Source organism: Moschus berezovskii, chromosome 13 (genome assembly GCF_049115385.1).
Source record: "Moschus berezovskii isolate FMDL1 chromosome 13, NW_MosBer_1.0, whole genome shotgun sequence".
Taxonomy (NCBI): Eukaryota; Metazoa; Chordata; class Mammalia; order Artiodactyla; family Moschidae; genus Moschus; species Moschus berezovskii.
In genome coordinates this window covers 68894064-68909043 of record NC_142472.1, presented here as the reverse complement: position 1 = coordinate 68909043, position 14980 = coordinate 68894064, and the positions used below count along the sequence as shown (strand labels likewise).

The following is a 14980-nucleotide window of genomic DNA, read 5'->3' as shown; positions in this document are numbered from 1 at the left end:
TAGAACTAGCTCTAGGGTGGGGCCTGCCATCGCAGGCTTGTGTGTCCCCGCGCGCATCTGGAAGGGAGTGAAACCCGGTCAGTGAGCGCGGGCGCCAGCTCAAGTCCTGACCCGGCCTCTAACCGAGGCATGCACGCCGCGGGTTGGGGAGAGAGAGAAACCAGCACAGTTCAGCCCCGTGTCCTCAGCCCTAGACGCGCCCCATACCCAGACAGGGACTCCTGTCAGAAACCCACTTGCCTCAGTACTCCGGTTCCAGCCCCTGGAGCCCCGTCCCCACCCTTTATAGGGTGGAGACCGCCCTTAAGCGGAGAAGCCCCAATTCGGACTTGTAGCCGCTCCAACTTCAACCCATCAGAAGGATGGCTGCCCGCACAGCCCAGGGGCAGAAAGCCTGCGCTCGCTTGCTTCAGATCCAGCAGCTCGCAGACCAGAGCCACTGGGCACATGGAGACTGCATTGGGACACCTCCACATGAGGCCATGCCTCCAAGACTGGGATAGGTGACTGTTTCACCTAATTTCATGGTGGCAGAGAAGGCTGAACAAAATGAGAAGACTGAGGCCTATATTTCAAATGAAAGGGCAAGAAGAAACCCCTGAAAAAAGTCTCTGATGAAACGGAGGTAAATACCTTATAAAGAATCCAATAGTAAAGGGATTAGAAAACACATACAAAAAGAACCAGTCAGAGCTAGAAAACTGAAATGAAAAACACTAGAGAGAATTAACAGCAGGTTAGGTGATGCAGAGGAATGCATGAGGCATCTGAAAGATAGAATAATGGAAATCACCTGGTCACAACAGCAAAAAAAAAAATTTTTAAATGAGAATTGTTTAAGGGACTTTGGGTACAACATTAGGTGTCCTAAAAATCACATTAATAGGGGTCCCAGAAGGAGAAGAAAGAGGTAGAAAATTTATGTCATGAAATTATGGCTGAAAACTTCCCAAAAGTAGACAGGAAACAGACATCCAGGTGCAGGAAACACAGAGTCACAGACAGTATGAATCCAAGGCATATCATAATTAAAATGGCAAAAGTCAAAGAATTCAAAAGGCAGCAAGAAAAAAAGAGTCACATACATTTCTATTGTCTTCTCTTTCACTCTCTTTTTAAAAGTTAATCTGACTGTAGGCTTTTTTATTGATCTTTTTAAAGTACCAGCTTTTGGTTTCCTTGGTTTTTCTGTTGATTTTCTATTTTCAGTGATTCTTTTGTATTTAGCTGACTTTTTGTATTGAAATGTTTAAATTCCTTTCTTATTTCCTTTTGTGTATATTCTTTGTTTTCTTTGTCATTACCATAAAGTTTTATACTGTAATTTGAATTTTTCAAGCTTAACTTCAATAGTATAGAAAATTATACTTCATTAGCCCTGTCCACACTCCTTTCAGTTACTGATATCACAAAAGTATGCCTTTTTATATTGAGAGTCCAAAACATAAAAGATTGTTAATGCATCAGTCTCTTAAATTATATAGAAACAAAATGTGGTGTTATATAACCATAGCCTTGACTAGATGGACCTTTGTTGACAAAGTAGTGTCTTTACTTTTTAAGATGCTGTCTGTGTTGGTCATAGCTTTTCTTCCAAGGAGTAAGGGTCTTTTAATTTCATGGCTGCAGTCACCATCTGCAGTGATTTTGGAGCCCCCCAAAATAAATGGCCACTGTTTCCAGTGTTTGCCCATCTATTTCCCATGAAGTGATGGGACCAGATGCCATGATCTTAGTTTCCTGAATGTTGAACTTTAAGCCAACTTTTCCAGTTTGCTCTTTCATTTTTATCAAGAGGATCTTAAGTTCTTCACTTTCTGCCATAGGGTGGTATCATCTGCATATCTGAGGTTATTGATATTTCTCCCGGCAGTCTTGATTCCAGCTTGTGCTTCATCCAGCCCAGTGTTTCTCATGATGTACTCCGCATAGAAGTTAAATAAGCAGGGTGACAATATACAGCCTTGATGTACTCCTTTTCTTATTTGGAACCAGTCTGTTGTTCCATGTCCAGTTCTAACTGTTGCTTCCTGACCTGCATACAGGTTGCTCAAGAGGCAGGTCAGGTGGTCTGGTATTCCCATCTCTTTCAGAATTTTCCACAGTTTATTGTGATCCACACAGTCAAAGGCTTTGGTGTAGTCAATGAAGCAGAAGTAGATGTTTTTCTGGAACTCTCTTGCTTTTTCGATGATCCAGCGGATGTTGGCAATTTGATCTCTGGTTCCTCTGCCTTTCCTAAAACCAGCTTGAACCTCTGGAAGTTCATGGTTCACGTATTGCTGAAGCCTGGCTTGGAGAATTTTGAGGATTACTTTACTAGCATGTGCTGCTGCTGCTGCTGCTAAGTCGCTTCAGTCATATCCAACTCTGTGCGACCCCATAGATGGCAGCCCACCAGGCTCCCCCGTCCCTGGGATTTCCCGGCAAGAACACTGGAGTGGGTTGCCATTTCCTTCTCCAATTCGTGAAAGTGAAAAGTGAAAGTGAAGTTGCTCAGTCGTGTCCGACTCTTCACGACCCCATGTACTACAGCCCACCAGGCTCCTCCGTCCATGGGATTTTCCAGGCAAGAGGACTGCATGTGAGATGAGTGCAATTGTGCAGTAGTTTGAGCATTCTTTGCCACTGCCTTTCTTTGGGATTGATATGGATGCACTTTATTTCTTTTTCTTGGAGATTGCCCTGGCTAGAACCTCCAATACATTGTTACTTTTTTCTTGATCTTAGTGGGAGAACATTCAGTCTTACTGTTACCTATGATGTGGCGTTTTGTCAGGTTGAGGAACTTCCCTTTTATTCCAGTTGTGTTGAGTATTTTGTCAAATGATCTGGGGTTTTGTCAAATGATTTTTTTTCTGCATCTATTGAGACAACTGTATGTTTTTTCTCCTTATTGATATAATGTATTATATTCTTCTAAGATTTTAAACCAACATTGTGTTTCTAGGATAAGTTTCACTTGTTTATGGTGTGTAATTATTCTTATATATATATATATTTTAATTTGGTTTCCTTATATTTTGTTCAGAATTTTTGTGCATTTGTTCATAAGAGATTTTGGTCTCTATTTTCTTTCCTTGCAGTGTCTTTGTGTGATTTTAGTGTCAGGGTAGTACTGACTGCTGAAGGAGATGGGAAATGTTTCCTTCTCTTCAGCTTTTATGGATCATGGGCTTTTATGGAGATGGGCTTCCCTGGTGGCTCAGACGGTAAAGCATCTGTCTGAAGTGCAGGAGACCAGGGTTCGATCCCTGGGTTGGGAAGATCCCCTGGAGAAGGAAATGGCAACCCACTCCAGTACTCTTGCTTGGAAAACCCCATGGATGGAGGAGCCTGGTAGACTACAGTCCATGGGGTTGCAAAGAGTGACTGAGTGACTTCACTTTCACTTGGTGAATTGATACTAATTCTACTTTAACTGTTTGGTAGAATTCATCAATGAAACCAACTGAGCCTCGACTTTTCTCTGTGTAGAAATTTTAAAATTACTAGTCTAGTCTCTTAACCTTGTTACAGGTCTTTTCAAATTGTCAGTTTCTTTTTGTGTTGGTTTGGTCATCTCTGTCTTTTTAGAAGTTTGTCCATTTAATCTAAATTATCTGATTTGTCAGCAGGCAGTGGCTCATAGCATTCCTGTTATGTTTCTTTTTAAAATTTCTATAAGGTTGGTTTTAATATCCTTATGTCATTTCTAATTTTAACTAATTTGAATAATTTTTCTTGATCAATCTAACTAAAAGTTTCTCTTATCTTTTTTTCAAAAAACCAGGTTTTGGTTTTATTGATTTTTCTCTACTTTTATACTCTCTAAATTTAATCAAACCATTTCTTCCCTCTTCACCATTTAATGTCTTAATATATATGTCGGATAGCATTATTAAAGTTCATCATGAGCTTTCATCATGAACTACTCAGATATATCTAACATGTAATTATAGATAATTGTCATAATAATATATAATTTGACTGCTATTTTTACTGCAGCATATTTTCTTTTTTCTGAGGACCCATGGAAGGAATTTTACTCTCATCTCTGAATGAAGACTAGCTAGGCTTCTGAGAAGCAATTTTATTTTATTTTGTGGTCATTATGACTCTTGTAACTATTTACGGATTTGAATGCCAACTTTCAAGGCATAGCATGTAGTTTTCTCACTAACATCTTTCTTGTCATTTTCCCCACTTTTCTATATTTCCCTTTCAGTATTTCAAAGAAATATATATTTACATATGAACTTGCATATATAAATGTATATTTATATATAAACACATATTCAAAACTCAAATATACTTGCTTTTAAAATTTTTGATAGTATTAAAGTGAGAAGTGAATATCCATTGCTCTCTTTGTGTTCCCACCTCTATAGAAATAACCACTGATAAATTTTTGTTTATTCTGCCCCTCCAACCCTTCCTCATTTCCCCCTTCACACACACACACACACACACACACACACACACAGGATTTTTATTTTTTTCACTGAGGTTTTATTATTTATTTATACTTTTTAACCAATTTAAGTAATTATTGATGCTTTGGAATAGGCAATAGATTCAGATGGTTTAAGACTCAAAAGAAGTAAAAATGTAAGCAATGAAAACTTCTCTCATTCTTTCCCCGAAGTTACCTACTTCTTCTCCATAGGCAGCTAGTAAAAGTTTCTAATTTTTGTGTTTTTCTGTACCTTGCTTTTTTCATGTAGTGAAGAGTACCTCTCCTGTGTTTAGCTTAATCTTTTTAATGGATGTATTTTCCATTGTATGGACGTGTAATCTATTTTTATATTCCCCTATTAACAAACATTTAGTTTATTTTTAAACATTTGATACTACAAACTGCTGCAGTGAATAGCTTTATATATACATTTAGTGCACAAATAAGAGTACTTTTGTAATGTTTGTTCCTAGAAGTGAAACCACTGGGTCAGAAGACATTCACATTTACAAAATTTAATAGATTATGTCTTTGCTCATAGGATAAAATCTTTGCTGATGTCTCACTTTTCCAATAAGGCCCAGCACTGTTTAATACTGGACTCTGCGCTACTTCTCCCTCAGATTTCTCTTCACTTTACCCTGCTTTTTTTTTGAATTGAAGTTTACAGTGTTGTGTTGGTTTCTGTGATTCAGTTATGTGTGTGTGTATTCTTTTTCAAATTCTTTTCCATTATGGGTTATAACAAGATATTGAATATCTTGTTTCTCTCAAGCTCTTTCCCTTTTGGTGACCCATAAGTTTGTTTTCTATGTCTGAATCTTTTTCTGTTTTGTCTGTGAATTCGTTTGTATCGTTTTTTAGATTCCACACATAAGTGATATTATATGATATTTGTCTTTGACTTAACTTTGTATGATTAGGTCCATCCATGTTGCTGCAAATGGCATTAATGATTTCCTTCTTTTGTATGGCTGAGTGACATTTAGTTGGTTATATACACCACATCTTTATTCATTCACCTTTCTTTATTCTTCATGTTAGAAGTAGATACCAGAAGGATGGTAGGCACCAGAAGAACATGTCACATACTGTATAGCACCTTTTTCCCATAGGATTGAAATGACTGTGGAGAGTTGCAGGCTTCCAGGTTTGCTAGGGTATCTTCAACCTCAATTTAATAGGGCCATTTGTTTTCTGTACTTTAAATATCTTTATGCCCTATATAATTTAGATACAACAGGTGTTGTTTTGAAAGAAATGATTATAAATACTCTCTCAGTGAATCAGTTTTTTCCTTATGTGCATTATAATTTTAGAGGCCTGATATTCATAATTATTGATGTTCAGATTGGTAATTATTTCTATTACATGTTCAGCTATAAACAAGTAGTCAAGTTTATATGAGTCCTAGATATTTAGGAGAGTTTCGAAGTGAGTTATTTTGTCAAAAATGCCTGTTCCTTTTCTGTTTTGCTTCTTTCCAGTATGTGCCTTGATTTTTCTCATTCTGCAAACCATTTTTAAGATAAGTTGCATCAGATTTATATTGCAGTCAGAAACCACCAAACTTTCCCCCACCTTGGATCTCTTTTAGAAAGTATACCAAACTTTGTTTATTAAATAATAATTTTTCCTAATTTTATTCAAGCCTGACAGCCATTGCTTTTATCAGTATAGAGGTAAATTGTGTTACTTTGCTGTATTGAATTCTAGCAAAAGTGAAACACTTGCTACTTTAGTTACTGAGGCATTATTGAAAGTAAACATATGGGTTTGCTTAAGTTTTTAAAAATTTAAGCAAATTTGCCAAAGATTATCATTTTATGATTTGAACCCACAGACTCCCAGACCACAGGACTTCTGATCAGTGATCTCTTTCATTTTCCCTTCCAACTGAGATTCTTTTATTCTAACGCCAACTCATTTATTCAGTAATTATGTTTTCGTTTTTTCAAATGATATTGGTGGAATGAATGGACATGCTAACTTTGAAAAATACCATTTATACACATAATTAAATCTGAGTTGTAGTAATTGACTTCCTCATTGTTCTTCATCTTTGTTTCTAAGACGGGTAGACATCAGTTAATTAGTAGTTGTTTTAATACAGTGGCTGTTTTCACTACTCTATGGCTGTCTTCTTGGGTGGATCATTTTTTGGGCCTTTGACTCAGTAAAGCAGAGAGCTTGACTAGAAACTATACTGGAATTAAGTTTTGTAATACATAACTGTATGTATTACAAGTTTAGGAAGTGAAGACTGTAATTCATTTCTTTGTGTGAATTAATCCTGCTGATCCTCAGTAGCTGATCAATGTGTGAGCAGAAGATAAAGAAATTGTGGTAGGACCAATATTCTCACCTTAAAACTTTTTCCTCATGATTAGTTGCTGCTTAGTTCTCTGAGCCTACTAGGGGGAAAAAACGAGAAAGTCAAAAAAGTCATTCTATCCTAAACTGGGGTATGACTATTGATGCTACTTTTAAAAAATATATACATTTAATGTCGAGTTAGTGCTGGCCATTGTACTAGGTTCTTGGGGGTTCAGCAGTGTACTTAGTGTGATTATGCCTTCAAAATGCTTACAAACTAGTTGAGATAGGGACAGTTGAACAATCTAGTAAACTGAACTTGAGTTTAGTTAGGTGCTTTAGTAGTCCTAACCACTGACTTCTGTAGAAGTTCTTAGCTCCAAGTACTCATCTCTTGGGCAGAAGACTAGATGAATCTGAATTTGCCAATTGAACAATCTAGTAAACTGAACTTGAGTTTAGTTAGGTGCTTTAGTAGTCCCAACCACTGACTTCTGTAGACGTTCTTAGCTCCAAGTACTCATCTCTCAGGCAGAAGACTAGATGAATCTGAATTTGCCAAGAACATATTTTTCTGGGAGTAGAGTCAACTCTTTCCCCACAAAGGCATTGTGTAACTGGAAGGCTAATTCAGTTGGTGTTTACCCCTGCATGTTGAATCAGAAATACGATCGAGCACAAGTAAAGTTAGCTTTTGCATTCTTCTTGGCTGTACTACTCTCACCTTTTGGTTCTTGTGAGCACATCAAGAATTTTGTTAGCACTCACCGCTGTCAGCTAATATTATGCAAATGAGAGGGAGGATTTTCTGGCATATTAGCATGTTATTTCTTTTGTTCTTACATATAACCTTGGTAAGGAAATCCCAGAGTGGAAGATATAAAGGCAGCTCTTAGCCCTTCTACTTCTGTAATACATTTAACTTGTAACTTTATTGCTGATCACTCATTACAGTCTCATGAATCTGGTGTAAGGATGTATCCTTTTGACCCTGAGATAACGAGCATGTTTACTATGGCTTATTTCCATCATTTTCATGGTTGATATCTTAAAAAGTAAAGATAAGAGAGAGTAGTGTTTTTAACTTTTAAAATTTCAGGTTAAATTCATGCTAGTTATGTTAACCTACTTTTCAGTAAGATAACCTACTTTTCAGATGTTTCTAAGATGATTTATGTTACCACTTGGGGGAGCTCTTTTATAAGTTCAGTTCAGTTCAGTTCAGTTTTATAAGTTGGTGCATTGTAAAAGAGAAAGTGTTGGATTGGTCAAAAACTTTGTTTCGTATTTTCCATAAAATATCGTGGGGAAAAAAGCTCAACAAACTTTTTGGTTAACCCAGTAGAAGTCATGTCACTAACCCAGCGTTACTAATTGGGTGGTTTAAGTAAACTAAACTAAATGATAGTTTAAATGAGTAGTCTCTTAAGTGTTGATTATAGATTTTGATTTCAACTGTAGCATATGTAATTAAAGTTTTACTACTTTGAAAAAGATTTTTCTCAAGAATATTCATAATTTTTCCTCTCACCTGTTTTATATAAATTTAATACTTTTTAATTGGCTTACTTTCTCCTCTATTTTATAATTGTAGGTAATTTAGGAAATATATCTAGGATTAATGAAAACCATTTGTAATCCTACCACCTAGAGATAATAGTTAACATTTTGATATATTTTTGCCTATCCTTTCTTTTAAAATTTTTCAGCAAATTGGAGTCAAAATATACACAGAATTTTGTATTCTGTTGTTTTTTTCTCGTAACGTGTCTTTGGTTTTTTTTCCCATGTCCTTATAATCTTTGAGATGTTTTCTAAGAGTTTTATGTAGCTCTTGATACAGCTCTATCATAATTTATTTAACTATTCTATTTAAAGATATTTATTTATTTATTTATTTATTGGTAATTAATTTATTTTTTATTGGAGGCAAATTATTTTACAATATTATATTGGTTGGTTTTGCCATACATTGACATGAATTCGCCCCGGGTTTACATAAGTTCCCCCTCCTGAACCGCCCTCCCACCTCCCTCCTCCCTTTATCCTCCCTCTGGGTCATCCCTGCACACCAGCCCCGAGCATCCTATAACATGCATTGACCCTGAACTAGTGATTCGTTTCACATATGACAACATACGTGTTTCAATGCCATTCTCCCAAATCATCCCACCCTCACCTTCTCCCATAGAGTCCCAAAGACTGTTCTATACATCTGTGTCTCTTTTGCTGTCTCGTATACAGGGTTATCATTTGCATCTTTCTAAATTCCATATATATGCATTAGTATATTCTATTTAAAGATATTTAAATGTTTCCCACTATTTTTGCTGTTGTAAGTAATTCTTTGAACATTTATTATACTAAATCTTACTCAGTAATTATTTTCATTGGATAAATTCATAGAGATAAAACTGAATTGCAGATTATCAGAATGTCCTTCAATTAACACTCTTCTGAGGTTCTTATTTTCAAAATATGTTAGCTGGAAATTACTGTCTTTTTCTTCTGCAAAATGCTTTTTCTTATCCTTTCCTCATTTTTTCTTCTTTCATTTATTTTTTTGTGATTCTTTTGGCTGAGTAAAAATTGCTTTTCCTCTGTTTTAATGGTTTCAAAGGTCCTATTCCAAGCCCGTTACATAATTCTCAACTAAATTTTTGAGGAAACAAATCAGTTACAAATTTGGGGTTGTAATTGCCATTGGAAAATAGGGCCTAGATCTTGAGACAGCAGTGAGGGCTGGAAAGCAGGATGAGTCATGTGAAACGTCTGTATCGAGGAGTTGGGGATGCTGTAGAAGTGGATGAAACTGTAGATGGCAGAAGAGAAAAGAAGGTGGTGGGGAAAAGTCTTTGGAATTAGGAAACTCTGAAAAAGTTGATAGAGATAAAAAAGAGAATGAGGATGTTAACTGTGTTTGAAAAGCTAAGGAGAAAAGTTTCATTACACTGGTGTCAGAAAATGTATAGAGGTCTTTGTGAATGAAACCAAAGAAAAGTCTCTTCAGTTTAGAGAGAGATCTTTCGAGACTTAGATAATAGCCTCTGTAGAATAGCGCTTATACAGTGGAAGCATGTGTTCAGTGGATGCAGTAGGTGTGTACTGGGAGAGTGCATCTGGTGAGTGTGTATGTGAATAGTGACAGGTTTGTATGTGTGGTTCGAACAGTAGCTTGATAAAGTCCAGGGATAGAGGATAGCTTTTTTTATTTTTATTTTTTAAGTGATGTAAGCTTGTTTGTGGGGCTTCCCTGGTAGCTCGGCTGGTAAAGAATCTGACTGCAATGCAGGAGACCTCGGTTCAATTCCTGGGTTGGAAAGATCTCCTGGGGAAGGGATAGGCAATATAGGCAACCCACTCCAATATTCTTGGGTTTCCCTGGTGGCTCAGATGCTAAAGAATCTGCCTGCAATGCAAGAGTGACCTGGGTTGGGAAGATCCCCTGGAGGAGCACGTGGCAACCCATTCCAATATTCTTGCCTGGAGAATTCCCATGGACAGAGAAGCCTGGCGGGCTACAGACCATGGGATCCTAAAGAGTTGGACACAACTGAGTGACCTAGCACAGCACAGCACAAGCTTGTTTGTAGCTAAACAGAAGCACGTGTTTAGAAAGAACTGTAAGATAAATTATGTAAGACAGAGGGAGGAGTTAATAAACTAGGTCTTGAAGGAGGTGATCCAAAGTGGGAAGAAGTGAGGGAGTAGATTTACTGATTTAAGAGTGGAGGAGGATGTTCATTTGTCAAAGTCAGAAGAGAAGAGGGACCTGAATCTTGATGCAGGGACATTGGGAGTATATGGTAATTAGAAATTATTTGATGTGGAGAAACATTGAGGCCTTTGGAATTGTGATTCTCTAGCCTCAACAAAATAGAAATGAAGAGTACAGAACAGTAAAACAGTTAAGAGTACAGGACTCTTAGTGCGGTGGTGAGATTAAGAATTTCAATAGTGAAAATATTAGGAAATCAATGTAGAAATGTAGTAAGGAAATATTCTTAAATGAAGAGAATAAGACTAATTTGAGTGTTAGGACCTTGGGTTTTATAGGCCTGTGGCATTGGTAGTCTGTGTTGGGCAAGTCTTCACACTGTAATCTTCAGTTTCTTGATCTGTGCAATGAGAACTGAATCAAATGTCATTTTACGGATTTAAAAGTCCTGAATCAAACTGAACTAAAAAAAGAACAAAACATAGCTGTAGTAATCAAGTCATTGTAGTATTGGTGGAAAGAAAGACAAGTAGGTCAGTGGAACAGAACAGAGAATCAGAAAATAGAATTCACACATATGTGTCAGTGTTTGCGCACAGAGGTGCTAAGGTAGTTCAATGGAGAAAGGAGCTCCTCTCAACAAATGATACTGGAGCAATTTGACATCCATATGCAAAAAATGAACGTTAGTCCCTATGTTGCACCAATCATAAAAATTAATTCAAATGAAGCATAGATATAAACTTCCAGAAGATGACCAAGGAGAAAATCTTTGTGACCTTGCATTAAACAAAGATTTCATGGATAGTACCAACAAGGGCATGATCTATAAAACAAAGTAATAAACTGAGCTCCATCAAAGTTAAAAACTTATGCCCTTTGAAATACGCTATTTAAGAAAATGAAAAGCTACAAATCAGTTGAAGATTTTTGCAAAACGTATACCTGTTAAGGAATTTGAATCCAGAATGCTTAAGTAACTCTTGACAACTTTATAAGACAAACAACTGAATAGAAAATTGGCAAAAGAAGAGATCCAGATGCTAAGTGAGATTTGAAAAAGTACTCAATGTTATTAGTCCTTGGGAAGATGGACCACTACAGATCTGCTAGGATGACTGGAAAACAGACAAACAGAAACTCAGTGCTGGTGAGGATGTGAAGAAACTTGAACTCTCATTTGTAGCTGGTGGAGGTGCAAAGTATTACAGCCACATTGGAAAACAGTTTACCAGTTTCTTACAAACTTAAACTTATATTTAATATAGAACTTCGGAGAAGGCAATGGCAAGCCACTCCAGTACTCTTGCCTAGAAAATCCCATGGACAGAGGAGCCTGGTAGGCTGCAGTTCATGGGGTGGCTACTAGTCAGACACGACTGAGCAACTTCACTTTCACTTTTCACTTCCACGCGTTGGAGAAGGAAATGGCAACCCACTCCAGTGTTCTTGCCTGGAGAATCCCAGGGATGGCGAAGCCTGGTGGGCTGCCGTCTATGGGCTCGCACAGAGTCGGACACGACTGAAGTGACTTAGCAGCAGCAGCAATATAGAACTTAGCATTCCCCAATGAGGTATGAAAAATATGCATCCACTTAAAGATCTGTAGTTGAATATTTAAGGCTAAAGTTAATAGCCTTATTCATAGCAGTGTATTCAGCTATTGGAATACATAAAGTGTGGTATATTCATACAATGGAGTGCTACTCAACAAATAAAAGGGATAAATACTAATAGGTACAGCAATATGGATGAGTTCTCAGAAGCATTATGCTAAGTGAAAGAAGCCAGACCAAAAAAGGCTACAGCCTATATAATTCCATTTGTATGACATTCTAAGAAGAAACTGAAATCAGATCAGTGATTGCCAGGGATTAGAAGTCAGTAAAAATAATTTCTTACACACAAACCTCCAGTATTCCTCAGCATTCCCAAGGATGAATATTTTTGGTGTGGAGAAGATTGGGTTGTGGACAGTTTCTGAGACAGATATGGTGTAGAGGAATGAGTGCTAGATTCACTGATAATAGTGCTGCTGCTGTTTATTATTGAATGAGTATAATGCCTGGCACTGTGCTGATTACTTAAGAGCATCCTCACTGTTAAATTTCATAGTGACCCAGATAGGATACTATTATCATTTCTATTTTAGTAAAAACTGAGGTTTAATTAGATTTAATCAGTTGCTCACTACAGCTAGAGTATGTGTTCAAAGTCTTGAATGTTTGACACAAAAATTCTTGTTTTTAACTTAAATAGAAGTGTAACTTCCAGGGAGACAAGGAATTTTTGTTTGTTTCTGTTTTCATCACTGTATCCCCAAAGTGACAAAACTGTGTTAGTTGAATAATTATTATTTCTTTAAAAATTATTCAGTTCAGTTCAGTCACTCAGTCGTGTCCGACTCTTTGCGACCCCATGAACCACAGCACGCCAGGCCTCTGTCCATCACCAACTCCCAGAGTTTACCCAAACTCATGTCCATTGAGTCGGTGATCTAAATTATTAGATATGTCAAATTTTAGAAGATACTAAAAAAAAAAGTGGAAGAGAGAAAACTTTATGAAGATAAAGATATGATTTTTAAAATAAAGGAAAAGTTTAGAGTTGGATAGTGATAAGTCTTGTATTATCCCTAAAATTTGATAATCTAGAATAATTCTTTTTCCTAAGACTTTTATATAATTGAGATTTCAAAACAATATAAAATTGCATCACATACTTTTCAGCTCCATTGTACTCTACAATTAAGAGTAAGCAAGTAGTTCCAACTGTTTGATAGAACATTAGATAATTTGTTATTTCTTTTGTTTTAATTTAATATAATCCAATTTTACCTATAAAACACATATTTAAATATATATTTTAGGGGAAAAAGTATTCTAAAGATAATGAAAAAATATTCTAATGATAATGATAGCTGTCATTCATTGAGTACTAATTAAATGCTAGGCATTGTGGTAAGGGCTTTATATAGTCTCATTTAATTCTTACAAAGTGAGGTAAGTATTATTATTTCCATTTTACAAGGAAGGCAGTTAGAGCACTGCTGCTGCTGCTGCTGCTAAGTCACCTCAGTCGTGTCCGACTCTGTGTGACCCCATAGACGACAGCCCACCAGGCTCCCCCGTCCCTGGGATTCTCCAGGCAAGAACACTGGAGTGGGTTGCCAGAGCACTGAGAGATATAAATTTCATAAGGTTAAAAAATACTTGAATCAATAGATTGGTAAAAGAACAAGTGAATTAGAGCAAAAGGAGGATAATTGAGTGAGAAAATGGCCTTGTTTTTTAAAAAACAATTTATGTTATGAAGTAAAATCTTTCACCTTGGCTTGGATGATGTTGTGTTATTGAGAAGTGAAAATGTTTACCTCAGAGAACTGACTGGCTTCTAGATTTCTTATAGAAAGTTGTAGTTTAACTTTTTGACCTTTCTGGTAATTTTTTTTTTGCTTTACAATATAAAATTTAGTTACTAATTTTGTAACTAGTTTGTACTAGTCTAAAATTAAATACTCACATAAAGACTTAGGAATAAATTTATTTTGTTATGCTCAATAAGAAAAAAGTTGCCTAGAATAGTTTTAACACAGTTTTTGTGTGTAAATGATTTAACGAATTACTTGAACCTTTTTGTTTTGATTTGTTTGCAGGAAGGTTTCGTTCAAAAGAAAAAGGAACTGTGGGGAATCTGTATCTTTATTGCAGCAGTTGACTTAGATGAGATGCCATTCACTTTCACTGAGCTACAGAAAAACATTGAAACCAGGTAAAATTTCTTGCATTAATATAGGCCTCTGCCATTAAAAAAAAAAAAAAAAACAAACTATTCCTGAACTATCATTTTAATAGACTTCAGGGAATTGGTGGGATATGCCAAAATTAACTAAAACAATGGATAACTTAGGTCAACTAGTGAACTCTTCTGCTCTATTGGGGCCCTTAATGTCTTTATACTGCACTTTCTTTAAAACGTAGCAGTCTGTGTCCTGGGAAAATCGTCTTTGTATCTCTCACTATGTTAACTTTCTTAATTGTCGCTGTTGATAAAATGGACAAAATAGGCGGATTTATTAAATAGGCTTCAGTTCAGTTCAGTCGCTCGGTCGTGTCCGACTCTTTGTGACCCCATGAATCAGCACGCCAGGCCTCCCTGTCCATCACGAACTCCCAGAGTTCACTCAAACTCATGTCCATCGAGTCGGTGATGCCATCCAGCCATCTCATTCTCTGTCGTCCCTGTCTCCTCCCACCCCCAATCCCTCCCAGCATCAGACTCTTTTCCACTGAGTCAACTCGTCGCATGAAGTGGCCAAAGTATTGGAGTTTCAGCTTTAGCATCAGTCCTTCCAATGAACACCCAGGATTGATCTTTAGAATGGACTGGTTGGATCTCCATTATATATTAAAACCTTTGTAAAAGTAATGTGAGCCCATCTTCAAGGAATTTAGTTGATTTATTAAAGTTTAAGACTTTTAATATAATAGATATTGTAGTTATATATG

The 14980-nt window shown here is 36.6% G+C and overlaps 1 protein-coding gene across 2 annotated transcripts in view; it reads left to right on the top strand.

Annotated features, from left to right (window-relative positions):
* The window catches only part of RB1 (RB transcriptional corepressor 1), a 122128-nt gene that overhangs the window by 11826 nt on the left and 95322 nt on the right, over positions 1–14980 (top strand). For both annotated transcript variants that reach the window (XM_055426098.2, XM_088842750.1), the window contains exon 3: positions 14128–14243. In XM_055426098.2, coding sequence (XP_055282073.1) covers positions 14128–14243 — 116 coding nt within the window. The remainder of the gene's footprint in view (positions 1–14127; positions 14244–14980) is intronic.